The sequence below is a fragment of the Bipolaris sorokiniana genome (genome assembly GCF_000338995.1).
Source record: "Bipolaris sorokiniana ND90Pr unplaced genomic scaffold COCSAscaffold_1, whole genome shotgun sequence".
NCBI lineage: Eukaryota > Fungi > Ascomycota > Dothideomycetes > Pleosporales > Pleosporaceae > Bipolaris > Bipolaris sorokiniana.
Genome location: NW_006911895.1, coordinates 3,087,284 through 3,114,127, shown reverse-complemented (window position 1 = coordinate 3,114,127; position 26,844 = coordinate 3,087,284). Strand labels below are relative to the sequence as shown.

At 49.7% G+C, this 26,844-nt stretch overlaps 13 protein-coding genes across 13 annotated transcripts; 7 read left to right on the top strand and 6 right to left on the bottom strand.

The window, feature by feature from the left end:
* Nucleotides 1-561: 561 nt before the first annotated feature.
* COCSADRAFT_186815 (uncharacterized protein) lies at nucleotides 562-1,129 on the bottom strand (the record flags this gene model as incomplete). Its single annotated transcript, XM_007697021.1, has 1 exon — nucleotides 562-1,129. The coding sequence occupies exon 1, from the start codon at nucleotides 976-978 to the stop codon at nucleotides 562-564; it is 417 nt and encodes a 138-aa protein (XP_007695211.1). The 5' UTR covers nucleotides 979-1,129.
* Nucleotides 1,130-1,939: 810 nt separating this feature from the next.
* Nucleotides 1,940-4,213, top strand: COCSADRAFT_216676 (uncharacterized protein). The gene is made up of 6 exons (XM_007697020.1): nucleotides 1,940-2,222; nucleotides 2,414-2,449; nucleotides 2,562-3,476; nucleotides 3,540-3,738; nucleotides 3,788-4,102; nucleotides 4,199-4,213. The coding sequence occupies exons 1-6, from the start codon at nucleotides 2,120-2,122 to the stop codon at nucleotides 4,200-4,202; spliced, it is 1,572 nt and encodes a 523-aa protein (XP_007695210.1). The 5' UTR covers nucleotides 1,940-2,119; the 3' UTR covers nucleotides 4,203-4,213.
* A 1,195-nt stretch (nucleotides 4,214-5,408) lies between these two features.
* On the bottom strand, nucleotides 5,409-6,584 carry COCSADRAFT_78256 (uncharacterized protein; the record flags this gene model as incomplete). Its single annotated transcript, XM_007697019.1, has 2 exons — nucleotides 5,409-5,919; nucleotides 6,061-6,584. 2 exons carry the CDS (start codon nucleotides 6,582-6,584, stop codon nucleotides 5,409-5,411), a joined length of 1,035 nt encoding a protein of 344 aa, XP_007695209.1.
* A 1,017-nt stretch (nucleotides 6,585-7,601) lies between these two features.
* Nucleotides 7,602-8,492, bottom strand: COCSADRAFT_342197 (uncharacterized protein; the record flags this gene model as incomplete). The annotated part of the gene is made up of 1 exon (XM_007697018.1): nucleotides 7,602-8,492. The coding sequence occupies one exon, from the start codon at nucleotides 8,490-8,492 to the stop codon at nucleotides 7,602-7,604; it is 891 nt and encodes a 296-aa protein (XP_007695208.1).
* A 1,437-nt stretch (nucleotides 8,493-9,929) lies between these two features.
* On the top strand, nucleotides 9,930-10,543 carry COCSADRAFT_342195 (glycoside hydrolase family 18 protein; the record flags this gene model as incomplete). The annotated part of the gene is made up of 3 exons (XM_007697017.1): nucleotides 9,930-10,071; nucleotides 10,125-10,386; nucleotides 10,464-10,543. Coding segments are annotated over exons 1-3 (367 nt in total), but the record flags the coding sequence as incomplete, so codon positions are not given.
* A 399-nt stretch (nucleotides 10,544-10,942) lies between these two features.
* COCSADRAFT_76955 (uncharacterized protein) lies at nucleotides 10,943-11,230 on the bottom strand (the record flags this gene model as incomplete). The annotated part of the gene is made up of 1 exon (XM_007697016.1): nucleotides 10,943-11,230. A coding segment is annotated over one exon (288 nt), but the record flags the coding sequence as incomplete, so codon positions are not given.
* A 1,614-nt stretch (nucleotides 11,231-12,844) lies between these two features.
* Nucleotides 12,845-14,984, top strand: COCSADRAFT_107328 (uncharacterized protein; the record flags this gene model as incomplete). The annotated part of the gene is made up of 5 exons (XM_007697015.1): nucleotides 12,845-13,055; nucleotides 13,117-13,338; nucleotides 13,391-13,759; nucleotides 13,808-14,177; nucleotides 14,242-14,984. 5 exons carry the CDS (start codon nucleotides 12,845-12,847, stop codon nucleotides 14,903-14,905), a joined length of 1,836 nt encoding a protein of 611 aa, XP_007695205.1. The 3' UTR covers nucleotides 14,906-14,984.
* Nucleotides 14,985-15,417: 433 nt separating this feature from the next.
* COCSADRAFT_107325 (uncharacterized protein) lies at nucleotides 15,418-17,434 on the top strand. The gene is made up of 4 exons (XM_007697014.1): nucleotides 15,418-16,296; nucleotides 16,369-16,708; nucleotides 16,766-17,021; nucleotides 17,073-17,434. The coding sequence occupies exons 1-4, from the start codon at nucleotides 15,594-15,596 to the stop codon at nucleotides 17,388-17,390; spliced, it is 1,617 nt and encodes a 538-aa protein (XP_007695204.1). The 5' UTR covers nucleotides 15,418-15,593; the 3' UTR covers nucleotides 17,391-17,434.
* A 232-nt stretch (nucleotides 17,435-17,666) lies between these two features.
* COCSADRAFT_107321 (uncharacterized protein) lies at nucleotides 17,667-19,926 on the bottom strand. Its single transcript, XM_007697013.1, has 5 exons — nucleotides 19,596-19,926; nucleotides 19,410-19,533; nucleotides 19,264-19,354; nucleotides 19,028-19,208; nucleotides 17,667-18,977 (listed from the first exon to the last, which is right to left on the bottom strand). The coding sequence occupies exons 1-5, from the start codon at nucleotides 19,622-19,624 to the stop codon at nucleotides 18,047-18,049; spliced, it is 1,356 nt and encodes a 451-aa protein (XP_007695203.1). The 5' UTR covers nucleotides 19,625-19,926; the 3' UTR covers nucleotides 17,667-18,046.
* Nucleotides 19,927-20,034: 108 nt separating this feature from the next.
* On the top strand, nucleotides 20,035-20,884 carry COCSADRAFT_32699 (uncharacterized protein). Its single transcript, XM_007696173.1, has one exon. It carries the CDS (start codon nucleotides 20,202-20,204, stop codon nucleotides 20,607-20,609), a length of 408 nt encoding a protein of 135 aa, XP_007694363.1. The 5' UTR covers nucleotides 20,035-20,201; the 3' UTR covers nucleotides 20,610-20,884.
* Nucleotides 20,860-21,833, top strand: COCSADRAFT_216601 (uncharacterized protein). Its single transcript, XM_007697012.1, has 2 exons — nucleotides 20,860-21,668; nucleotides 21,724-21,833. The coding sequence occupies exon 1, from the start codon at nucleotides 21,110-21,112 to the stop codon at nucleotides 21,584-21,586; it is 477 nt and encodes a 158-aa protein (XP_007695202.1). The 5' UTR covers nucleotides 20,860-21,109; the 3' UTR covers nucleotides 21,587-21,668; nucleotides 21,724-21,833.
* A 2,362-nt stretch (nucleotides 21,834-24,195) lies between these two features.
* COCSADRAFT_77518 (uncharacterized protein) lies at nucleotides 24,196-24,793 on the bottom strand (the record flags this gene model as incomplete). Its single annotated transcript, XM_007697011.1, has 3 exons — nucleotides 24,196-24,387; nucleotides 24,439-24,569; nucleotides 24,691-24,793. Coding segments are annotated over 3 exons (426 nt in total), but the record flags the coding sequence as incomplete, so codon positions are not given.
* Nucleotides 24,794-25,031: 238 nt separating this feature from the next.
* Nucleotides 25,032-26,518, top strand: COCSADRAFT_32692 (uncharacterized protein). The gene is made up of 4 exons (XM_007696172.1): nucleotides 25,032-25,277; nucleotides 25,330-25,347; nucleotides 25,397-25,545; nucleotides 25,602-26,518. The coding sequence occupies exons 1-4, from the start codon at nucleotides 25,200-25,202 to the stop codon at nucleotides 26,224-26,226; spliced, it is 870 nt and encodes a 289-aa protein (XP_007694362.1). The 5' UTR covers nucleotides 25,032-25,199; the 3' UTR covers nucleotides 26,227-26,518.
* The last annotated feature ends 326 nt before the right edge of the window (nucleotides 26,519-26,844 follow it).

Here is a 26,844-nt window from a genome sequence, read left to right as displayed (position 1 = left end):
CATGGGTCTCTTCCCATACAAGACAGCGAGGGTATCGCACCATTGCAAGATATCAACATACTACTACGTGCATGTATCTTGGAGCCAGTGAGAGGAATATCAGCCGCGGGCTTGCCAACAGCAGAAAATATGTCGTTGTCTACACCTACGACATGTCGCCCTGAATCATCGGCATGGTTGGCTGGCAGTAGTGGCCGTATTGACGGGAAAAAGCACCGTGCAGCAAAGTTAAATTATCAGCAAAGCTGGAAATAGAACCGATCGTTTCCGATCACTTCTAGACCGACTGCGTATGATTCAGGCGGGTTAGGGGAGGTGGTGTGTAGCTGAGTGCTGGGAGTAGAAAAAGCATGGCGCAATAGTTGCGGTATGTGTAATGTGGAGAAGCTGCCAGAGTGACGCAATGATGAAAGCAGGTCGACGAGGGACGTGATTTTCATGATTGCTTTGCACGGACGTGCTGCAGGTATTAGCTGCGGTCCATGCCTTGAGTGCTTCGTTGATTGCCCGAGTAGTCGAGAGTACTCAGCAAAAGGAATGCGAGTCCGGGGAAGCGGCATGTCACCTATTGCTTTGATATGCACTGGTTAGTGAACTAGCAGGGACGCGATGGTTAGCTCGCGTGCGCGCATCAAAGGCAAGCCCCCTGAGCAGAAGGGGGCAGGCCATGGTAGCAGATGGAGCATCTGGCCGTGTCGCTGAAGGGGAGAGGGCAGTGACTTGGCGATGGTTCGGATCGCGATGGACATGGAAAAAAACAAGGCCATCCGGTCGACGGGGGCAGGTGATTGGCAGGGCAGCAGCAAGGCCCGCGGAGAGGATGCTTTGGCATGCCTGGAGCCGATACAAAGGAGAGGGAAGCGTGGATCGACGAAACATGGGTGAATCGAGGTCTGGAACGGGACCGGCATATGGCAGAAAGGGAGCTGTTGGCCGTTGCAGCGGGCCCAGCAGCTTCACTGGCGGTGGCAGCAGCATGACGTGTGAGGGTTAGTGGTGGTGGGAGTGGTCATGGTGGGAGTAGTAGCAGTGGTGGTTCTGGTGGTGGTGGTGGTGTTGAGTGAAGGCGTGTGCGAGTGTAGTGTTTCAATGTGCATGACTGAGGATGCCGGGCGTGATATGTAGCGACATTTGGCAAGTAGTAGTGGTATAGGTAGTGTAGGTAATATCGCATGGCGGCGTCGAGGACCCAGCGTAGTCTGATTGCACTCTCATTCTCGTAGCAGGGCGGCCAAAAGGGGGCGCAGATCGGCGCGTGTGTGGGCGGAGGTGGGGCGTGGCCGTGTATGATTGGCGGGCAGGCGACCAGGGCAACAGTGTTTGATTACGAACCAGGAAATCACGTTATGTGCTTGGCGCCGGCTGCGTCACTCCCAGAAATTGCTCGCTCGTCCTGTCCTCTGACCTCATCGCGAACGCCTCACTGTCATCGTCACCACACGCACAATCCCCGTCCGCCCGCCCGAATTTGAGCCTCATCGAGGTTCCAGCATCACGACCAGCACGCGTAAACCACAAGTCCGGAGCGCGGTGCAGTCGCCCAAGCCCAGCACCAAGCCCAGCGCCATTGCTGCTTCGCTACGCCCTGCTGCGACGGCCACCCAGCGTCGCCCCAGGGGCTTGACGTCACTACTGAAATTCGTCTGCCAGAATCTCAACCAGCTCTGCCACCACCTCGCCCGCGTTCCACAGTATCGACTCTGTCCGATTCAGACGGCCCTACCCCGCATTGGCCGCCCGTCCTTTTCCCATTGCTGAGGTACGTAGTTGTGTCGCCCACGTCGCTGTTGTTGTTCTCGCGCCCGACTTTGCCACGTTCCCACCGCCTGCCACTGCCCCGGACCGCACATCATCTCTTCGGTCTGCACCCACGTCTGTCGCGTCGTCGACTTCCCAACCACCAGAGGCGCATGCGCTGACCCCTTTGACCGTGTTGTAGAAAGAGCAACCCAAGCAGTTGTTCGAATCGCCAGCCAGAGCGCGCGTGCGGCCGTTGTAGCTGCCACCGACACGTCGCGTTGACCCGGCAAAGTGCAAATAAGACGAGACCAGAGACGAGGCCTGAAAGCACCACCAGGCGATCGCCCTCGTTATCCCCGCTACGTCACCACCCTAAAGTATGGCAGCTGCATCCCAGACTGCCCGAACCTCGTCCCCGTCCTCCAACATGTCCTCCCCCAAGGATAGCAAAAATAGTCTCACTGTCGTGACAAAGTCTGAAGGTGTGTAGCCCGACTTCCCGCCCCCTTGTCTTCATTTCGTATTACCCAACCTCACCGCCGCCTTGTATCGCATTGCTGCTGCGCCCGTCTACTGTGTTGCGCCCATGCATTGTCGTCACCTTCACCTTTCCCGACGCCCATTGCATCATCGCCGTCTTGTGCAGGCCTTACTAACCGTGGTCCTGTAGCAGAGCCTGTGGCGTCAGAGTCATCTCCCAAAGCACAACGTAAGTAGTCCTGCCATTGATGCCCGCCCCCCTCTTCTCCCCCTTCGAGCTGCTGCTGCTGCTGCGTGCAGTCCCTTGTTGCCATCAACAGAGCATGCTGACCTGCCCCCAGCTGCTACCACGGAAGCAGTCAGCTCTACCGACACAAAGCCCACGACATCCAATGCCCAGCCATTGGCTCCTCCACCAAAACCAGCGCCCGCAACTACTGGTGATACGCCCGATTACTTTAACACGGTACACAACCCCTTCTCACTTGAGCCCAACGTTTTCGAGCAGTCCTTTGGAGGCGATTCTGGAAACCTACAGACTCCTGGAGGCCGGCCTATTCTCCCCCCAGTCGCCAACATTACGTCACCTTCACCCCTTCCTGGTATCACACCTGGGTGGCAGGGCTTGCGTGCCGGTCCCTTGAGCCCTGCTATGCTCAGCGGTCCAACTGGACAAACTGATTACTTTAGCGAGTCATTCCGAGGCTTCCCGACACCAAACGAGTCCTCTCTTCGTACTGGTCTCACACCGGGTGGCGGTGGTTCTATGTTCCCAGCCCCCAGCCCTAACACACAGGCTATTTTCAATCTTCAGAGCGCTGGTGTCACGCCTGGAACTGCCGACTTCCAGCAGTCTGCTTTGCGCGCGGCTGCCCAGCACCAGGCTAACAACAGCAACGCCAACAAGGCAACGTCCAACGCCCCTACGTCCCAGCCCGAAGCCGCACCTGCTGTAATGGATCGCCAAACCAACAACTACCAACAGGCACAACCGCCACAACAGCGCGCTCACAATGAACCTTATCCCAACCATGACGTCAGTAGCGCGGCTAACGACCTCTTGTCTTTTGCTAGTCAGAATGGTGCTGCCCGTAACAACCCGCAGCCCTACTCGATGGCACCCCAGCAGCAGTCCATGAATGCTGGTCATATGCCTGTTCAACCTGTCAACGCCAACCACAGCCGTCGTGACACCAAGGGCTCTATTAACAGCGTTCAATCTGCAGAGACTGGAGATTTCTCAGAGAGCGGCCAGAGTGAGCAAGCCAAGACCGGCACACGGTCACGCGCGAAGAAGGGTGCCGCTAATGGCAAACAAGCTGCCGGTAACAAGCGAAAGGCTGAGGACGGTCCCAAGAACTCGAGAAAGAAGAGCAACGCCAACCAAGGCATGGGTGACGACATGGATGATGGCGACTCTGACGATGAGAACAACAACATCAAGGAGGAGGAGTATGACAGCAAGGGCCGCAAGATGACCGATGAGGAGAAGCGCAAGAACTTCCTCGAGCGTAACAGGTATGTACCATATGTTCTGCTTCCACGTCACGTTACTTACGTGAACCAGGGTTGCTGCCCTCAAGTGTCGACAACGCAAGAAGCAGTGGCTCGCCAACCTTCAAGCCAAGGTTGAGCTTTTTAGCACAGAGAATGACGCCCTCTCTGCTACTGTCACCCAGCTTCGCGAGGAGATTGTCAATCTCAAGACACTTCTCCTTGCTCACAAGGATTGCCCAGTGTCGCAGGCCCAAGGTCTGCACGGCGCTGCCATGAACAACTTCCTTGGAAGTGACATTAACCACCAAAACCCATATGGCATCGCTCAAATGCAGCCAAATGGTGTCCACATGATGCCCATGCAGCAAGGCCAGATGATGAACCGGTTCGTATACCCACCCAACCGAAACACCTCACCCCACCAAGAAGATACCGCTCGTTACCCCTCCAATTACTGAGATTGTCGCTCACCTAGGTTCAGATAATTGGGAGTGAAAACGTTGTCATCATTCTCGCGTGATCCACGCGCTACTGGCAGCCTCGACGATCACTATCCTCCACCTCTTACAACTTTGTAATCTCCGCACCTTCTCCTTTCTCTCCTTCTCTCTCGGACGCATCGACGTCACTCTCAGCAATGCATGCACTGGCGCTTGGCGTTGTGTCATTGTAAACATCCTGTTGACATCCAGGAACTCTACAATTTGGTCGCTCCCCACAATACTACTAGATTGCATTCATTCCTTATCGGGCCGGACACTTGGAACGGCAAAGGAACCCCCGGGGCTGGCCAATTGCTCAACGTGATTACGAAACTTGTCGTCTGCGACGTCGGATGATGACGACTTGTTCTTCGACATTCCCTTTAGTAAACTGTCTATTGGTGGGGTGTATATATGGTTGATGTTTGGGTTCATCATTCTACTGGCGTTGTGCAGGCACTTATACAACGATTCCTTCTCTTATTCACTTGTAGCGCGCCAGTCTAGAGTTGCGCTCGGCGTTTTTTTTGGAGGGCATCTTCGTCGGCGACGACGTTTGGGCTTCGAGCCTTCCTTTCTTTTTCCAGGCGAGTGTGTGTTCTGGAGGAGCTTTTGAACCCGACACGATTGTTTTCTCGAGTCTACGGTTAACAATGGGGTCCATGGCGTAGAGAATTGGGAAAAGGGAAAATATATACCAACCGATTTTGTATAACGGCAATGTTTTTGGTTGGTATTGAGGGGAGGAATGTGCATGTACGTATACGCGCAGACGTCAATGGCAAATGTTTATCTTGATGTGATTTTGTGTGAGAAGGGGTGATGTGGAGTGATGTGATGTGATGTTAGTTGCCAGCGAATGGTTTGGAGTGGTTGCCAGGGTTGAGAGCAATTGTGTAGTATCATATTCCATGTGTCGAGGGGACGAAAAGACATGGGTCACTTTTTTCCGTTAAATATTATCGTGTCTGAAAATTTTAGATAATAGTACCAAATGTATTGCGGATATTCACCCAACCATGGTTCATCCACTTAGACTGTAGCTCGTGCATTTCAGGAAGTTTGTTTCCAATCAGATTACAGACTAAGATCATCATCATCTTGGAGAGTAAATGTAGCTTATTGTTTCAAGTGGGGATTATCTCTATTATACATTTGTTTGCTAACTGGATGGACTATTGGCCATAAGGAACTGCTGGATGCAAGACCTCAATCGAGCTCTTTGACCCAGTCAAGCAATGCTTCGGCACCCTTTTCCCACTCTACATGGTTCTGCAAATGGTGCGCCACTCCCTTCACGATTTCAAACTTCACACCGTTGCACTCTGCACTCTCGTCACTTGCAGTGTCGATAAAATCCTCAGACATGCCGTCCAGTTTTTTTCGTCTCACGCAATCGATGAATGCTGTACGGTAGCGCTTTGCGGCATCTAGCAGGACAGACGGTGTACAGAGAACGTCGAACTCGGCAGCAAGAACGAAAAGTCTCGATACAACACTGGCTTTCTTATCCGCATTTGACTTCGCTGGCTGTTTCGGCTTCCACCCAATGATGGATTGGATGACATCTGGGCCTGTGACGATTGGGAAAAGCGCTTGCATGGGCCAGAGCATAGACTCGTATGGACTGAGCAGGCGCTCCAAAGCCTGTACAACCGGCCAAGGTGTCGACGCCGTAAAGAACGGATCCCGGACTTGCTTGGCGGTTGCAAGTAGATACCTAGAATGGAAGCAACGGTAAACGAAATTCAGCGGTGCTGAACTGGCCCAGAACGCATAGCATGACCACCTATCTTCACGTTAGCATCTCTCCATGCCCCAAAGCATACTCAATGAAAACAAAAAGAAAAGGATAACATACGACCCAAACCCCGGCACAGCAGCAAACATACAAAACCCCTGCACCCTAATCAACCCTTTACCCAACACCCACTGACTCAACGCTCCCCCCGCCGAATGCGCAACCAACACCACCCTCACCCGCTCCTGCCCTCCTCCCCTTTTCTCCCCCTCCATCTCCTCCACCGCCTCAATTCCGCTAACAAGATCCTCCGCCATCCGCCCCCGACTCGTAAAATACAGCGCCCAGAACCCAGGATACCAGCTCCCGCCATGGCCCCGGTAACTCACCGCATAACACGGGTAACCCTGCGCGCTGAAGAATTGCATGTAAGGAATCCACACCGAGGCGCAGCCGAAGCCGCCATGGGCGAAGAAGATCGGGGGTTTGGAAGTTTTTGGGTCAGAGGGGGGTGCGGAGAGGAGTTCTAGGGACCCAGAGGGTGTGCGGATGTAGGTGCGGGTTAGGCCGTTTGGAAGGGGAGTTGGAGAGGGGGGATTCGGGGTTGGAGGACGCCATTGGAGGGTGAAGGGACCGAAGGGCATGGTTATATTCTTCTTTTTTTTGGGGGGGAGTGTGATGATTCGCGATATATATATATATCTGGGTTCTTGCGAATAGACTGGGGGAAGTTTGGCTGGAGACGATGGGGTTAGATGTGGGTTTGTGGAAGATGCTGGGGGTCTAACAGCTTATGGGTAGGTGTGGGTGTGCTGAGAATGTGGATGAAAGCGCTGTGTGAGAGGTTTTGACAGCTTTATACGAGATTCTGTGAAATTTTTCTCAGTAGCACATGTGATACTTCAGCAGATATGCTGGTGTTGGTGAGGAGCCCTTTTGAGCGGTATGACTGCGCGGGGTCTGGCTTGTTCAGCCGCACCTCGTAAGTGGTAAGTAGTGCAAGTCTGGGCGGGCTAAAAATAATGGCAGGGAGATGTAACCGGTGGGTGAAGGTAGCAACGAACTATAGAATGTGTTGCATTGTAGAGTGAGTCATTTTGATGGTGATTCATCGATATCAGAGATTTGTGTGAATTTTGAATGTGACGAAGATGAAGGAAAGAGGGGTTGAGGGTTGCAGGTGTGTGGTGCTGTGCTACGACGAAGGGCTGCTTGTCATTTTTCCTCTCTTCATGTCTAGTTCATGTAAGATAATATGTCATATAGTGACATTATTCTGAAGGCAGTGATGTAGGATTCTGCGAGTTTTTTTTTGAAGATCTGTAGTGGTTGGGGCTATTGTTTGGTGATGGGATATAAATGCAACTGCTGGATTTTTTGTTTTGCACAAAGAGATAGCGTTGGAGTGTGACTTGGTAGAAGTGAAGAAATACTTTTGGTGAATGCAATAGATAATTTTTGGGTATTTATACTAAGAGAAGAAAGGCTGAACTGAATCTCAGGCCTACCATTTCCACACTCATAAATTGTAGTTAATCCCAAGCGCGCACGTTCGAGGCTTCTGAACATGTAGATTCTGTTATTACCGGCGGCCGATTCATGCGGCGTAGTTGGTTAGTGGATGGCTTGAAATGAAGCGAACAAAGGGCCGCACTCATTTTTTATCGCTTTTTCGCACTCTCAAACTGCCGCTGGCGCCTGAAGGGATTTAGCCTGCTTACCGTGTTTTTGACTTTGTTGCACTTCGAGGTTTTGCGTTGGATGTTCGAGATCTTGTGTAGACCGCCTAGAGCTGGCTGGTACATGTCACTATCGATGGATTGTACGCGGCCGTTGTGGTGTGAGAATGATGACTCGGGTGGAGACTCGATGGAAGGATGCGTGGGGGCATCTGCATCTATCTTACCAAGTTGGGAATTGCTAGGACCTTCTATGGGCTGTTCAAGCTGATCCATTTCTAGGTATGAGTCTGGTTCGATTACTGGGAGGTCTTGGTCGATGTCGTATACTTCTACTGGCGGTGGTGGCAGTAGATGATTTTGTCGGAGAAAGTCTTCTGCTATTGGCTGACGGAAATATATATCGTAAGCATCATGGACAATATGTGTTGACTGAGTGTCAACAATCTCGTCATAAAGTGGGTATGGCGGCGACTGGGTCTTAAACTGCATCGTACTAGATATTGGTGTTGTGTTCTGTCTCGATATCGCAACAGCAACAAATTCATTGTGGTCGGGCATACTTAGATGATTCTGGCGCACAGTGGGCATATTTCTAATGGAATGTTCATCGGACTCGGAGGGCGGCTGGGACTGTCTGAACATGTTTGGTGTACGGGACTCAGAGATGTTTCCGGAGCCAATATTAAATACGAATGAAGGTTGTGTGAAGGGGCCGCCTGGAAGGGCAGTCAAAGGAAAGATATCAGAGAAGGTTGATGGAGAGTACCCAAATTGAACATGGCGTACGGACAATGACTGAGTGAGGCGAACATTCTGTGTTGTTGGGCCAGAGTATGGGGGTGAACCAGAAAATTCTGTTACTGAAACCATAGTGAATGGTTATGCGCGACACGTGTGACCAGTTGCGGATTGAAGGAAATTACTCTAGTACAGTGATGAGTTTTATGTAAACTCCCAACTTGGTAATCGAGTGAATTGCGCGGCGATGACATGTGCACGTGGGAGAAAAGAAGACGCATGTAAGGTCAGCGGCTTTAATTAGCGAATAGTCTTCCAGCCCATTAAAGGCATTGTGTGGGTTCATCTTTCACTGCGGACCTCCTTGTTTCACTGAAGAGCTCACAATGTACGTCTTAGCTAGGGACCAACTCCAACTCCGAAACGCATCGATGATACATAAAAGCTTTGATTTGCCAAGAGCTATAGACGACGAGGAGATGGAAACAAGGTAAATGGAGGCGAAGCGAAATAAGGGAAAGTGAAGTCAAATGTCGACCTTGGCTTAGGCCAAACCAAAGAATCTCAGAATTGCTCGTTTTCTCGAGAAATTTGGTTTCCAGTCATCCTAGAGCTCAAAGTCAGTATATGCCACATCATGAACAGGTTTCGTTCGTTTGGCGATTGCAAGTAAACATGGAATGACTATACACAAAGAAATAACAACTCACCTGCATCATTGCTGTGTTGATAGCACTGTTAGCTTGCTTTACATCGGTCACCAAAGCTCCGCCCCAGACTTGGTATGCAGCCCTGTTCCCATCACGGAAGATGTCGTTGTTATAAGTCAGCATGACCTTACCACTTGCCGTGTCAGTGTTTTTGACCTGTTGCCAATCGTCTTTGTAATTGTCGTCCACGTTAGCGTCGTAAAGTTGAATCTTGATGTCGGGCCCTGCTATTGACATAGATTCAGCAACAGCTGAGACAATCATTGCTACTCGAGCCTGGTATTTTGATTTGGTCCCGGCGACAAAGGTTGGTATGAATATGGTTGCCTTGACGATTTCGTTAGTATACTGTGATTACAGTTATTGAATACAAAAGGGAGATGCATACCTTGAGATTCTTCTCTTTAGTTAAGCAGTCTTTGGGGAGTTGAGGAAATCCTAGGAAGGAGGGATTGTCGATATCGTCCTCTACTAGCGGCTTGATGACTGCATTTCGGAACTGCTCTTCCGTTGTCTTTCCCTTCCACCAACTTCCCCAATGCAGAGGATCGTGGAAGTATTCGGACGATTTTGAGAATTATGTAATCTTTTTGAAGAATCTGCGCAGCCACCTCAACGGCAGTGGTCGATACTACGGCCTTACTCTCACACTCACAAGTTGGCTTCTCATCAAATTGAGCAGTTCACGTAACTAATTTACCCTTGGCTAGCATCTTACTGGTAAATGAAAGGCTTCGACATCATCAAGCTGGAGCCATGGGTAGATTGGTTCAATATAATGACTTATAACATCCGTAAGACGGTTTTCATCTCTTGCAATGAATAAATTATGTTGACATCACATCTTCCAGACGGTGTTTGGGACAGTACAGTCAAAAGCATCGCCCCATACGCTTTCGCACACACCAACCTTACCGAAATTCAGCTAGGCCTCGAGCTTCTCTAGAGAAACAACATCAACCCTGCTCGCGTAGTCATGAGTCTAGGTTTCTACGGTCGAAGTAAATCTCCGTTCCTATCACTTGCTATTACCGATGCTAACTCTCACACTTAGCTTTTACGATGAAGGATCCCAACTGCATGAATACAGGCTGTGAATTCACTGAGGGTGCGAAGGGTGGTGAATGCACAGGAATCCCAGGGGTGCTATCAGCCGCTGAGATCAACAAGATCATCGATAATGGCGCAAAGGTTTCGCACGATCTCGAAGCTGCAGCGAAGATCTTCACCTGGGACGGAAATCAGTGGGCAAGCTTTGATGACGTTAAGACGCTGAAGATTAAGCTGGATTATGCAAATCAGCGTTGCTTGGGAGGGTAAGTTGATCTATGAACTTCCTTGCCTAGTCATCAATCCTATTATATTGCTGTGCTAACGTCATTACCCATCGCAGAACCATGGTATGGGCAATCGACTTAGATGATGGTTCCTTTTTGGAAGCTTTGACGCCGGTGAGCACTAAGAAGAAGGAAGAAGTCTTAGCAGAATCAGATTTCGATATGCCGGACTTTGGTAACAACTGGAATTTCGTTCCAAAAGAGGCGAACGGAATGCGACAGAGGGATGAGCTACGAGCTTTGACAACCGAGGAGTGCGGTTTGGGGTATGCTTCATACGTCAATGGATTTGAGAAGCTTGTGAGCTAGTTTTACATCGTATTCTCAAGTAAGCGTAAAGGATTTTGATGAATATGCCTGGAATCTATGGATCTGGAGGGTGTGTAAAGAAAATCTCCTCTATTAAACAGCATTCGTATGATGATAAGCTTGAAAATGTGATCGATCTTATCTAGACCGCATCACCAAAATTTCAGCCTACTAGATAACGAGCTCTCTTTCTTATCTTTCTCCGCAGCTTCAACAGTGTCTTTTGCTAGTTACACCTTGAGTTAGCGAACAAATAATGAGCCCACAACAAGGCATCGGTGCAAAACTCACCATCGAGCTCATCCCTGACCCTCTCTATGGCTTCTAATGCCTTCTCAAAGAACGGCTTGAGCTCTAAATCCTCCTCTGCCCACGTATCCCCATGAATCTCATACTGCTTAAACCAGGCCTCTAAAGAATCAATCGGCGAGGAGCCACCCCTCGAAGGAAGCCTTGGGTCGGCGCCGGCCTCGAGCAGCAATTTAACAACAGGAAGATTTTGTTTGAGCACAGCGCAACCAGAAAAGCCCAAGAGATCGCAGTAGGCGAGAAAAATAATGAAATTAAAGTTTAATTTCTCTCGAATGAAAGAAAATCATGGGGGAGAGAAGACCATATCTACTTAAATCTTGTTGAAGTACAATCAACACAATTTTTGGGTACGTGCAAGATGACATTGTTCATGCCGTCATATCCACAACGAACAAGACCGATTTTGCTTGAAAATCATATTGTTGCTATGCATCTGATATGATTCTATAGCCATATTATGCCAGTCATCGATGAATACCACATGATTCCGACGTTGATGAATAAATATCGATGAGGCAAATACAATTCTACGTAACAGTATACTTAGATCAATTCAGACCTTGGAAGCTTGCCGTCGCAACATGAACACAGCGAAAGAAACTTTCCAAGCAAGACAGTGAGTTCAATCTCTAGATCTCAACATTGCTATCTCTACTTGTGACAACACACGGACGTAAATTCCGCATTGCTGAAAACATATTGATTCGACGCCGAAGGTGATCATATCTATCTCTCAGCCGCCTAAGCTTTAGATCTCCCTACTGCCAGTATTTTGAAGGGAGCCGACTTAAAATATCTATCACGATAATCGTAGATGATGTTGGATTTTATCGTAACATATGAGCACACACACACATACACAAACATGAATCAAGGCGTCTCTGCATATCTCTTTCCGCAGTTGAGAATTTTGTATTGACTAAAAAACAAGACAATCTTTCTACGAGTCGGCCAGTTATCTACATTGATATCTAGTTCCGGGTCAGTGTCCTAACACAGTAATTGGCATTGAAAGTAGAAAGTGGGGTAGGATTGGCACTCTGGAGTCAGGCGACCTTTTCTTCTGCATCGCGACACGAACACAACCACCACCAATCTCATGCAACTCATTTTCAATATCTATTGATGGTGTTGTATATCTGCTCAAGACGCCACATGTGGTCATTCTAGAATCGCATCTCACATCTCTCAACGCCAGTATGGCTTCTCGCTTAGTAGCTTTGTGATGAGGCAGATCGCGTGCACATTGAACAAAGTATAGTACTAGTAACATGAAAAAGCACTTTTCCAATTCCTGAAAGTCGAGAGTTTCACATCTGAAGCTTGTATCCTCCGCCCAGAGCGTTGACTGCACTTGATAAGGAAGGTGTTCGTTCTACGTTGATCAAGAAATACTTGTGGTTAGAATGCCATACATGGTGAATTTCTCGGCTGCTATCAGGTGGCGGGACAAGTTGCACTCTTGCATCTAAACGGCACATGCAATTGGATCTTCTGCGCTTGGCTCAGCACAGCAGCATTTGCCAAGGACGGACACCCGTTATCCAAGACTACTCGGCACCAATCACGCACACAACGTCGCATTCTCGGATTGAAGGATTATTTTGGAGAAACTATCTTGCTCTCTATTTTGATGCTTATCTCTGGGCGTTTGACATGTCCGACTGCTTCTTCGGTGCCCAGAAGCATATCGTTGACGGCTTTGCTAAATGAGGCAGCTCACAAGGCGAAAGAATTGTATCGCAAGGACCTACATAAATAGTATGAACAGGCACCTTGCACAGAGCTCAAGTCCGTTCGCTCAACGCTCGTCACAATGTCGACCGGTGCCAATCTGGAAATTGTGGATGCCGCTCTGGCAGCCACCCCCGCCGTTCAGAATGATGTAAGAGCAAGTGCAAGTTTTGAGAAGAAGGAAGGCTTCGTGGATACTTCTGAGAGTCTTCGCGGCCCTAATGGCGAGGAATATCCTACCGATGAAGAGTGGGCGACACTTCGCCGCGTGTATGGAAAGGTCAGCTGGATGAGTATGTATACTATCTGATTGTGTTTCCATGTCGCTCGAATTAATTTCTAATGCCACGACAGTTTACATCATCGGAGTTGTCGAAATGTGTGAGCGTTTTGCATACTACGGAACAACCGCAGTCTTTGTGAATTTCATTCAGCAGCCACTGCCTACTACTGGACCATTCCCGGAAGCTGGAGCCGCTGGTGATGGTCAGCCCGGAGCATTGGGAATGGGTCAACGTGCCAGCACGGGTCTGACTCAATTCAACACCTTCTTTTCATACATCATGCCTTTGGTCGGTAAGAATTTCCCTCCAAAAATCGCTATATCTATGCTGAGTACGCTGTCTAGGTGGTTGGCTAGCAGATGAGTACTTGGGCAAGTTCAAAACCATTTACGTGGCTATTTGCGTTGCTACACTGGGACACATCTTAATCATCATCGCCGCCATACCTCAAGTCATGGGACCAAACCCAAACGGAGCTCTTGCTTCATTTATTCTGGGTCTGATTCTATTTGGTGCGGGTGTTGGGTTGTTCAAATGCTGTATCTCGCCACTCATTGCGGAGCAATATGAGGCTAGTCACCCGAGAGCGACTATACGCGTCGAGCCGAACGGAGAACGCGTCATTGTCGACCCTGGGATCACCTACTCCAGGATTTATATGCGTTACTACCTTTTGATCAATGTGGGAGCATTGGTTGGTCAAGTCTCTATGGGTGAGTTGATTTTGACAACGGCAATATAGCTGCTAACCTTCCTCTCAGTGTACGCCGAAAAATACGTTGGATTCTGGCTTTCGTTCACACTTCCGACTATTCTCTTTGTGTTCTGCCCACTCTTGATGGTCGTATTCAGCAAGCACTACGTCAAGAAGCCGCCACAGGGTGACGTACTCCTCAAGTCCTTGAGAGTATACGGATTGGTCTTGAAAGGCCGTTTCTCGATAAATCCTATGCGCACATGGAAGAACTTTTCCGACCCAAATATTTGGGACAGCGCAAAGCCAAGTAAAATGGCTAATAAGCCGTCGTGGATGACGTTTGATGATGCGTGGGTTGAAGAGGTCCGACGTGGTATCAAGGCCTGCGAGGTGTTCCTTTGGCTGCCCATCTTTTGGTTGCCTTATAGTCAAATGTCCGTCCTGTGAGCCCTATTTCAGTATATGCAACCCAGACTAACTTTAGTCTTTTCAATATAGGACGAGCAACCTGGTCTCTCAAGCATCGACCATGAAGCTCAACGGGGTACCAAACGACATTGTCCACAACCTGAACCCCTTTACCCTTCTAATTTTCATTCCGATTTTCGACAAGGTCATCTACCCCAAACTCGCCCATTGGGGCATCAAATTCTCGCCCTTGAAGAAAATCCAAGCTGGTTTCGTTTGCGCGCTGCTTTCCATGGTGGTCGCTGCAGTCATCCAACACTTCATCTACGAAAAGTCGCCCTGTGGTAGAAACGCAGGCAGCTGCGATGTGCCCCCGGACCTATCGGTATGGACTCAAGTCCCTGCATACGTCCTCATCGCCTTTTCAGAAATTTTCGCCTCCATTACTGGATTGGAATACGCGTATACTAAGGCACCTAGGAACATGCGTTCATTCGTAACGGGCATGTTCTGGTTCACTCACGCGTTCTCATCCGCCATTGCGCAAGCCTTTGTACCTTTGGCTGATGATCCGCTTCTGGTGTGGCTGTACATGGGTATCGCTATCCTTACGTTTCTTGGTTATATTGGGTTTACGTGGACATTTAGATCGCTAGACAAGGAAGATGAGAGCCTTGATAAGTTGCCCGAAGGTGAGTACCAGTCTAACGCAGAGTTTAATGCGGAGAAGACCGCGAATATGGATAAGGCTTAGCTAGAGGTTCTTGAGCTCTGGTAGTGGGCTTGCGGTGACTGATCGGGTATCGACTTGGTAATTGATTAATTCCACAGGCATTTTTGGCTACACATTACTGGCCAAGTCATATTGTCTTCTACCTAGAGATATCCATTCTTTCTGTGGTTGATGTGTGGCAGCCAAACTTCATGAATGCAAAGTCTTTTCAGTGCCCCACATGCTCTCATTCTGCTTTCTCACAATCATAACCGTTCACACAAGTAAGTAGTGACAATGCGGCTCAAAACAATACCCACTTATATATTCTCGGAAATAAGCTATACCCGCGACTAATTCTATCCTCTTCCACACGTGTTGCCCCTTCCGAGGAAAGCATGCACTCATCGTCATACCAGGGTCCAAGCTTCAACCCACAAGCTCCAAAAAACTATAATTCCAGACCCACAATGCCATCTTGCCATCACCACTTTCTCGATAAGGACCCGTTTTTAAGCGCAAGCACGTACATCTTGTCATGAAGGCGGAGCGGTGGGTAAAGCCTCCAAGGGGGTAGTCTCGGATACGCCACGGAGTTTCGATCTTTTCTCGGGGGACTGAGGGTTGAGTGGAGAATACATAATGGATCTTTTTCCCAAACATTCATAAAAAGACTCCTGTTCTTTTCGTTCCTTGCTTCTTGAAAGTTTTGAGAAGTGCCTTTTTCGCTATGGCATTCTTCCTCCAACGCCGAGCCATCCAGCGCCATGTCAAGCAAGAACTCTCCCGTATAACCGACTTCCCCTACGAATTTTCCACCTATATTCCTCGAATGCCAGAAGAACAAGAAGCGCAGGCATCCGGAGATCTCGAGGCAAAAGGCGAACCGTTCACGCAGATACCGGGTATCACATTGATGCAGGATTGCAATGGGAGGAGGTACTATCAGGTCGATTGGGCTGGCCCTGATGACCCATTTAATCCAAAGAAGTGGTCTACAATTCACCGTGTGGGCGCTACCATGCTTGTTTGCCTCGTTGCGTTTGTGGCGACCATCGCTTCCTCAATCGATTCCGCTGTCTTGACCAGTGCAACTGCTGAGTTTGGGGTCTCGGAGGTGGCGGAATCGCTTGCTACTGCGCTGTTTCTGATTGGAATGGGATTAGGAGCATTGTTGCTTAGTCCGCTTTCTGAACTCCTGGGACGGTATCTCGTTTACCTTGTTTCGCTATTCATTTTTGGATGCTGGATCCTGGGCGCAGCTTTGGCGCCGAACTTTGGTGCTCAACTCGTTTTCCGGTTTCTGGCTGGATTCTCCGCCAGTGCTCCGCTCACGGTAGCTGGCGGGACAGTGGGGGATATGTGGAGTCCAATTGAAAAGACATTTGCTCTCCCATTGTACGCCATTCCCGCATTTGGTGGGCCAGTTTTTGGTAAGTCCTTGATACTCATGTCTAATTCACAGAGCGTGTTTTGAAAAATTTACTAAAGCGATTCATAAACAGGACCCGTCATAGGTGCTTATGTTGGCTATGACCCATCTGTCGATTGGAGATGGGCTGAATGGATAACATTGGTCTTAGTCGGTGCGACAGTCACCCTTATCCTGCTTCTCAAAAAAGAATCCTTCGCTCCGCGAATCCTGCATTATAAAGCAGCCTACTTCCGCAAGCTTACAGGAAATGAACGTTTCATGACAGCAGCAGAAGCATCACATGCCTCGCTGGGCGAGCTCATGTTCAAGAGCTTCTTGCGGCCATTCCTCCTCTCCACGCAACCGATCGTTGTAGCATTCACATTATACTTGACGATCGTGTATATAATCTTGTTCACTTTCCTGGATGGGTACGTATCATCTAAGGCTTTAGTTAGGAGTCTTGAGCAGTGCTAACTCTCTCATAGTTACCCCTTCATCTTCGCAGAAACCTACGGAATCAACGAAGGTCTCTCCAACATCTGCTTCATGGGCCTCTTCATCGGAATCATGCTCTCAGCAATCCTTGTCCCACTCGCCTACCGCAGGACCCTCCATCAACTCAAAAGCGACGGAGACGACGGATCCGGAAAACTGATCCACCGGGAATCGAGGTTATTCTTCGCCATGGTGGGTGCACCCGCACTACCCATTGGCCTTTTCTGGATGGGCTGGACCGACTACGTGAGTACTACCGCTTCGCACACCTGATAGCTTTTCTAACCTACAAATTAGAATTCCATCTCAATATGGTCGCCCCTCGCGGCATCAGTCCTCGTTGGATTCAGCAACATTTGCATCTTCATGTCTGCTTACATGTACATCATTGATAGCTACGAGGCGTACGCTGCCTCGGCGCTTACCTTTAATGCGCTCACCAGGTACATTGCAGCGGGCGGTATGACTGTGGTCGGTATACCTATGTATAGGAACCTAGGAACACACTGGACGTTGACGTTGCTGGGGTGTCTTGGGGTACTCACTGTCTCTATTCCGTATGTGCTTTACCGGTATGGACCGAGCTTGAGGCGGCGTAGTCAATGGGCTGTTTAAGAAAGCGTATCGAGAAATTCTACCATCTTTCTCTTTTGGAAGCTCAATAATTGAAGATGTTATTAGCAATTGTAAATGGGTGTTTGAACTGCACGGACAAAGAACAACACCGCCCGCACTGACGATATGGTTATCACATTTGCACAACTCAAGCACATACGATCATAGGAAACTGGATCACTGAAACTCGTTCGCTCTTCTCTAGTTAAGCAGTTTACCGGCGAGTTAGTAGTCAGGTGGGTGACCACTGGCGAATCCCCGCTGTCATATGTTTTTGTCGGTTGTTTTTGGTCTCTGAAGAGGCGCCCACAAGGAACTCGTACTAATCTCCATCTTTTTGATCTTGCAAGCAAATGCTCAGATGTATTTTGGGTGTTAGAAATGGGTTGTAGAGACTAATGATCCGTTCATTTCATTGATTCGGGTATCCATAATGGCAATGCCTACCTCTTTTGATCCACTGCAACGCGCCCTGATACGGCTAATCCAATTGCGCTACAATAAAACTCCAGACGCCCTTGGTTCTTCTATTACAGAAAATACTCAGCGGCCGCATTGTGAGATCTGCGCACAACGTCGTTTGCGAGTAGACCACCCATCAAGCCCAAGTCCCTGATTTTTGCCTTCTCCACGGCAGCGTCCATTTCTTGCCTGTCCTAGAGGAAGTAGTCGGCAACGGGCTTCTTCGCCGGCATACCTCTCGAGTCTTGGGGTGCGGCTTCAAAAACGCGGTATCTTCGTCCTGGGCCATCTCTGTTCTTCTGGAAGTTGTCGTTGAGCATGTTACTCAAGCGCCTCTCGCCATTGGGCCCAGCGTTGGAGCCGAGAACCCAGCCTCCGCCACCTCCACCTCTGTCTCCGTTTGATCTCCTCTGATAGCCAGCGTTGGAACCGTCCTCGCCTAGCTCAAGGATGGCGGCTACATTACCACAGCGGTAGCAGTAGTTGGGCGCTGACCAAACTGTTACAATGGTTGAGTCAAACATCTCCTTGAATCCCTCCATAACGAGTTGGTGGGCTCTAGCGATAAGACTAAGGTCGTTCTTGTGGTTAAAAGTCTTGACAATGTCTGCGCCAAACAAGAAACCTGCACCACGCGGTGATAGACCCCAACCATCTATCTCATCTGGATCAGACCAAAGGAGGTCGCACATGGCCCCCTCGTGGGGCACTTCCTGTTTTCTGTCGAGTAGTCGGATCTTATCGACTGAATCCACTAGGGGTGACAGACCGCCGTGTACACAGAGGATAGCGCCTGTGTCGTTGCGCGCCGAACCATTGGCTGAGGACGTTGCGCCTGTGCCTGCAGGGCCAACGCGTCCAGGAGTTTGAGAGACGGGCGACGACGAACCCAGGTTCCCGCTCATTTGCGACGCGGCGCTCGAGTGGGAGTCTGAGTTGCGAGCGTAGCGGTACATGACCTCGCCGCTTGCGTTCAAAGTCTCAATCTCAATATCCTGGTCAATATCGGGCATATTTTCCGCGTTGCTGGACTCTGCTATGGGTCCATCAGTGGCTTGGAGGGACGTCGCAGCGCCTTGGACAAGAGCTCCAAGAGCAAGGTAGTCGAAGACTTCACAACAGTATCTGTTACATGTCAACTGCCATGCTAGCAAAATTTCAGTTTGGCGCCGTACCTCCAGACGTTTGCGCTTCCATATTTCCGCAGGCACTCATCATAGAAACCATACACTGTTGTTATTTGTCTTGATTCGTGGTTGCCTCTGATGAGCGTTATTCGGTCTGGATATCGGACTTTGAGGCATAGAAGCAGGAGGAAGGATTCGAGGGAGTAAAAGCCGCGGTCGACAAAGTCACCTAGAAGTTGGTCAGTTAAGGCATTGTTGGTGCCATAGATAGCGCCCGTCCGTACCCATGAAGAGATAGTTTGTGTCTGGGACGTCTCCACCAACACGGAATAACTCCATGAGATCATGAAACTGTCCGTGAATATCACCGCATATCTGTTGACATGATAAAGTTAGCTGTGCCGGCGGAAGATATCGACAAGTTGCCTACCGTTACTGGCGCATCGACTGCCACTACGTTGCCCTCTTCAATAAGCAACTCACGTGCTTTGTAGCATAGCTCTCGAACTTGGTTCTCAGGGATAGGACGGCATGCGCGAAGTTGCTGAATAGCTCTGTAATCGCTGTCAGTACAGTAATTTGCGTACACATGCCGAGGCTCAGTGGGTGGTCGTACTTGTCGAGGTCGCTACCGCCCGCACTCATGGTGACGGTTCTGCGCTACGAGCGCACGCAGGGATATCTTGAGAAGCGAATGTAGGGATATTGGGGCAACGGGCGCAACGTGTGGGTGTTTGCAAAGCTATATATCTCGAAGAATTCGGTGGGGGCGGGTGCTATCGCTGGTGGCGGAACGCGTGCAACGCGCGATTATCGTGCAGCCAAGAGGATCTGTTGGTGCTAGAGATACTCGTGTAGGCTTCTTTGTGTAATAATGGTACTCGTATGTCGATTTGAAGCTGTTTAGTAGCTGTGTAGGCGCATAATGGTGGGCTGGTGGTATCGTGTATAAGATCCACAGCGGGTGTCCCGACATGCAGGGATCAGCGTTGAGCCGTGCAGCTAGTAGCTCGTCCTTGGACCTTCCCTCCACCAAAAGGCATTCATCACTAGCAACCCCGCGCCCACCACTCCCCCGACGTCTACGCTTGCTCGAGGCACTTCAATTGGCCTCGTGTCATCTCTCTCGCTGCTTGTCAATCATTGCGACGCTGTTGACAGCCCACCAAGCCCCTCAATGCCTCTGCAATCCGCTCTCTAATTTGCACACCACCCACCAAATATGCCTCCTCACCTTCACCCACGGTCACGCATGACGACTTCGCTCTTTACATCGACTCTGATGATTTCATTCCTCGTCGTCGCTGCGCCACACATCTTGCCATGTCCCGTTGATCCGCGCACACTTGCCGACTCAGCAGACCCCACAGGAGAAAATAGAAGACGGCGGAGACGGAGAATATCCGATGGCGAGATCAATGAAGACAATTTGAGCGAAGAAAGGAGGAGGAGGCAGCTGGTTGAGGAGAAGCTGGCAGCCAAGCGCGAATGTCCTGTCCCTAAGCCTGGCGGGTTGATTGGCCAGGTCTTGGGCGTCCACGAGGAAGACCAGAAAGAACAGCAGCCGTCCATTGTTCAGAGGGTAGAGAAGGCGATATGCAGGCCATGGGGGAAGACTGGAGATCAATAACGGGACTGGAGAGGAAAAGCAATACACCGGATTGGGCATGTGTCAGTGCGCTAATAGAGTGGAGTGTGAAGGAAATGGTGAACTTCACATACTTCACTCAATGACCAACTATATCACTGCAAGTTATATGCAGAAACGACGAAATCATAAAAAACAGTTGCATTACAATGTACATAAGAGGATATTAGACCCTATCTACGTATCAACCCAACGCAGATTCGCGTACGGAGACTACTTGACTAGTATGCATGATTCTTGGAATAGCATGTCAATCACTGGATGTACGTTCAACGGCACCGATTGCACCAAGATTGAGGCCCAGCCCACAGACACCACATGGCAGTGCGTGACAAAGGAAACATGACGGCGCGTCGCATAGCGTGAACGCACTACGTCATCAGAGACAGACGACACCACCTCACCAACAACCATTTCAACCCTCCCATGGCCGTCTACATGTCCCCCAAAAGACTAGAACCCCCGCCAAATATATACCCAAAATGCCCACCGAACCACTCACCAAAGCTCAACGCATGACCTACCGCATCGGCCGCGGCGAAACCGGCGTCCTAACCTTCGAGCCCTACAAATCCTCCATCCTGCCCCTCTGGCGCTTCAAAACCCCTTCCATCGCGCGCCAATCCTCATCCGCAATCTACACCAAGTTTCTACACTACAACGATGAAAACGACTTCATCGGCATGGACATGGCGCGCAAGTTCCTGCAGATGGGTATGGCGCGTGCGAAGAGGTATGCGAATCATGCTGGGGGTAGAAAGTATGATAAGAAGACGGGACGGGAGCTGGAGAAGAGTACAGGACATGTGGGCATGAAGGAGAAGTTGGAGGCGAGTGAGGTGTTTAGGAGTGTATGGGAGAGGGCGAAGGCGCATGAGGGGTATCAGGTGAAGAAGGAGGCGTTTTTGAAGGAACAGAAGGAATGGGATAGGGAGAGGAAGAGGGAGGTGAGGGACTGAGAGGTTGGTTTCGGTGATATATGTACTTGTTAGATTATGTTGTGTTTATGGGACGATGGGTTGGCGCTGGATGGCATAGCTGGTGAGCTACCGTTTTTGTATACCCTAAATTTGCTAGAGATTTGACATGCTGTTAGTATATAGTAGTATGCTTGTCAGGATGTTGTTTATAACTTTATTCTTGTAATCTGGGGCGTGAGACATCTTGGATAATGTCTCTCTTGCCTACACTATATGGAGCGTAAAGTGAGTGGAAAGAGCACAACAACGCGTAGTAATCATCATCGCACCAAAGTAACCCAAACACGATAGAGAAGCTACAGTCTCGTTTCCTCTCACTCTCAACAACGCGGTAAAAAAGACTTGACGCGTACATAACCACTACACCCGCGTAAAGAAATTCCAGTGAGAAATTAACCACCAACACAATCAATCTACATGATATTGGACTCAAAGCGAAGACCTCAAGAACATCGCTCAAATCAAGCAAACGTCTGCCCAGAGCTCCTATACAACCATATAGATTCAAGCTCAAGCAGCCCAAAGCCCATTGCAACAACAATGCACCGCCGTCCCATAGCTACCCAGCACCAGCACTGGCATCATCATTCAATCCCAAACACATCAATACGAGAAAGTCCTTCATGTTTACTATATGTCCCTGTTCAGTCCCCATACCCATTGAGAAACCAACCCCTTTCACCACCACCACCACCACCACCACCACCATCTCCCATCTCCCATCCCCTCACACTATACACAACAACACATATTTCCCTGTCTCACGATATACGACAAATCAAGAAGACAAACCAGTCAGACATCAAGAAACAGACGAAAGACAGAAAAAAAAGGGGGAGAGGGAGGGGGGGGAATGTCCATGCACGCATTCCACACAATGACAAATTAAAAATCACGTCCTTGAATATCACTTGTTATTAAGGTTAATATCATCCGGCTTAGTATAGCTCGTAATTATTATTGTATTATAACAGTAAGTCACAATAGGAGAAGATGAAGGATTAATTTTTTTTTTAAAAAAGAGAAAAAAAAAGTGGTTCCTAGGCGAGATGAGAGGGTATAGCAATGAGATGAACGGTGACAAGAGAAAAAGAAAAGAAAGAGGGAGGGAGATAAGAAAGAGTAATATTGTCGCTTGGGGAAATTTCCGATTACGGTAATGTGAGATGTGGTGGTGGGGGCGGTGGACCTATATGTGGATGATATTGGAAATTTCATTCTTGATTGGTGGGTAGGTGTGCCGAGGAGCAGGAAAAACAAAAGATTGCTTCATTTGTATACACAGATAAGGTTTTTTGATCAGATGGTTCGATATACTTGCTTGCAATGTGAATTCCTAAAAGGGGTCATGGAGAATGATCACGTCAAGGCGGGTGATAAAGTAGTGTTAGTGCATATAGTAACTTGAATCCCTGAACCCTTTTTGATCACCTCCCTCCCTTCCCCTCCCTTCCCTTCGCTTCCACCCTTCCCATGACTTGCAGTCTGTGCCAAAAAAGACACCAAATGAGGTGATTAAGCTCCGACCCTTGTCTTCCCACCCATCGCCCATGTCACTGGGAAATGAACAGCTTGTGGGCGGCGATCGCATTAGAACATCCCCGTGTCCATCCTTGTACGCTTCTTTTTCTTTCCCCTTTAGCCAAGGAAAAGTGGGCCCTGGGAATATTTTGTGGGGCTCTATGTGAAACACATTTTTTCCTTAATTGGCCGAATGACGTAAATAATCTTGAAAGTAGGTCAGCAACCAAAGGGAAAATCATGTTTCTGTGCTGCCGTATATGATGATATCATCCGTCTGTCAGGCCACGCAATGCAATTAACCTAGCAAGTGCTGCACCTGAGAGGGAACGACCTCGCAACAAGCCAAGGAAGCCCTGAAAAATATCGCGGGAAGAAGGCGTCCAGGAAATTGCGTTTCTGCCATTGGGCCCTGATGCAGCGCAAACCGAGAACATGTGGGGTAGCATCATTATTGGTAGAGCGGGAGAGCACGCCAAAAAAGGGGTAAGTGAATAGGCACCGTGCACCAAAGACGCAAGTTGCTATTCCTCCGATCATAGCCGCAACGAAATCTCCGCACTATAGAGACAGCATCCTTGGAGCCGTCAAAGTGTTAGCATAAAGTGGCCTTACAAGCCGCTGAGCCGAAGGCGTGTGCGTCAGAAGTGGTTGCAAGGCTACAAGACATGGTGCCAATCGTCAACAACTTTACCGTATGGAGTAATCCCATGTGTTCCGATATGTTTCATGATTTGTACGTCCTATTCGCGTGTGTCTTGATCGGCTGACAAACCAGTCGCCAATCGAGGTGGTCATGCTGGGTGGGTGCATTCATGGGCTGAGAAGACTGCTCGTGGAGGTATCCACTCTATCTGTTTAGTGAGAGCAGTATTAGTGCAATAATCTCAAAGCTGATAATGGCAAGAAGACGGGGGGCATTGATGATACGATGGATTCTTTCGCATGTTGGCCATGTGAGTGCTCCATCAAGCCTTGAATTGTAGTGCGAAAAGCGTGGTCGAGTGGTCTTTTCGCAGGTACGTCGTGTCTTTCCAAGCTCGTCCAGTGGCTAGTTGATCTGCAATCTATGGCTGCTCCTTGAGCTTCTCTTCAATCTCTTCCAGATCCTCGGCACTATCAATTTCAATGATGCGGCCAACTTCACTTGTGTTCCGCATGAGCTCCTTTGCACCCGCGTACAACATCTTGACCTCGCTGTTGCACGTTATGGGGAGGTAGTAGAGCATGACATACGGCACGGACAATCGTCCAGAGTTCTGTCTGTCTCAGCGGTTTATTTTAGTAAGTCATGTCGATGGTAGGCATACGAGTGTCAACGGGTAGCTCAGGAGCACGAATCGGGGAGCATGGTCGGGAAGCTCGTCTGCGAGGGACTGGACGTCTGAGTAGACCTCGCCATCTACTGGTCGTATCTCGAGCGTCTTCTTATCGATCTCGTCTGGCGCGCAGAGGCGTCAGCGCCATTGTATGGTATAACAAGCCCGTGTGGCGGCCTCGGTAGTAGTGCTCTGCGGCAAGGCACTTGTAGTAGACATGATGGAAAGGTCACTTGAGCATACAGATGACAGCTTGTGGGTCTTTGGCTCGACTTGTGCCGAGTCGGAATTTTCGTAGCTTGGTCTTGGTCTCGTCTGAGAAGGTGTAGAGTCGTGCTTCCGAAGACTAGACGAAGGATTAGTACTGTCTAGCTTGGCAACATGTATAATGGCAAGAGCACTCACCATGATGTTGCACGATAAGCGGGAAAAAATGCTAGAGTTTGGTAATGTTTGTAGGTGGTGTGAGACTGATGGTGGTAGCCCTTGTTGGTGGGGTAGGGCGGGGGGCAATCGGAGAACGGCGCTAGTCGGGTAGCTCCATGTATCCATCATATCCATCATGCACCTTGTCCTTTGCTCGAGTTCTTCCTTCTCATGCACTTCGCTGTTTAGACTTTGCTGCACCTAGACTTGTTGGTTGATTCATGTTTGGACGACTCAATCAGGTTGCTAGACAACTGTCTCGCCCATTGCCTAACTTTGCGCACCGGCCTGCGGCTTCTTTTGGCCAATCGATAACGTCATCAGTCATGGCTGCACCACAGCAAAAGAGTCTAATCCACACGGCAGGATGCCTGATCATAGGGGATGAAGTGCTAGGAGGAAAGGTTTGTAGAGAGGGAGAAATTCATGGTTCACAGCAGCTGACGTGAAACTTAGACTGTCGATACAAACTCGGTATACTAGGGCAGATCGACGCGGTGACATTGCGGCTAATGTTGTTCAGGCATATTTTGCAAAATGGTGTTTCTCGCTGGGCATCAATCTGCGCAGAGTCGAGGTGATTGCGGATGACGAGGGCGAGATTGTTGAGGCAGTCCAACGCATGTCGAAGAACTATGATATGGTGGTGACAAGTGGTGGCATTGGACCCACGTGAGTTGAAAGCGCCTTCGCTACACCATACAGCCACTGGGCTAATGAGGGACCAGTCACGACGATATCACCTACCAATCGATAGCGAAGGCGTTTGGCTTGCAGTTGAAGCTGCACGAACCGGCGTTTGAGCGGATGAAGCGTCTTTCGAAGCCGCACAAGTCACAGCCTGGCTTTGACTGGAATGTGGATTCTCCTGCGCTGACGGCTAAGAAGCGCATGGTTGAGCTGCCGATTGACGAGTCGTTGGCGGACGAAGACCAAGTAGTCTTTATCGATGATTCGCTGTGGGTGCCGGTTAGCGTGGTTAATGGCAATGTCCACATCCTGCCTGGTGTGCCACGACTTTTTGAAGCCATGTTGGACGGACTGAAGCCCCACATCCTGCCGCGTCTGACGGACCCGGAGGGCAAAGGGGTATTGCGCATTTTGATTTCGACGCCACTGGCTGAAAGCGCCGTTGCGGGATACCTGACAGAACTTGCAGCGAGGGCGGAGCCAAGGGGGGTCAAGGTTGGCAGTTATCCAAGATGGGGCAAGGATCGCAATACAGTGACGCTGGTTGGTCGGGACCGTGAGTTTATGGAGAGCCTGGTGCCTGAGGTGGAAAAGGCAGTGGAGGGGAGGCGGGTCAGTGTAGAGGGCGAGGACGACGGCGAGATGTCGGACAAGGATTCGTAGACAGTGATGTGGTACATGGTAGTCAATGTAGTCAATGTGTATGTAAGTACATAGTATGTAGATAGTATGCATATGTATATTTATATATAGCACAACCGAGGGATGGACTGATGCAGGGACGTGTGGAGGAATGTCAAGTAGTAGTAGTAGTGGTGGTGGTAGGAAGCAGCTGGCAGCTAGGCACCTTCTCGAAGACAGATGGAAGCCGTACCTCCACACACGGGCAGCAGACCCTGGCACTGGCACATGGGAAGGGGGGGGGCGGGGTGATAAGGGAGTGATAGAAGGGGGCAAGGGGGATGGCATTACCATGACGAGAAGTGCAGCGTGTATGGAGAATGTTACATGTGTAGTAAAGGATGTGTGTGTGGTGGGCGGGGCTCACGTGGGCAGCTTGTTTTGGGCGTGGGTAGTGCTGACTGCCGAGTGGTTGGTTCCTGGCACCCCCGCTCTGCCGCTCTAAGTACTGTGGTACTCGCCGCGAGGTGCATGGTCGCGCCCGTGGCTATGGGTGCAGAGATGGGGTTACCGGGTGGACATGGACGGAGGCATGTGTGGATAGATGGTGGATGTACACAGCCGTGGGTGAGCAAGTGCAGGCGTGCCAGAGCAACGCTG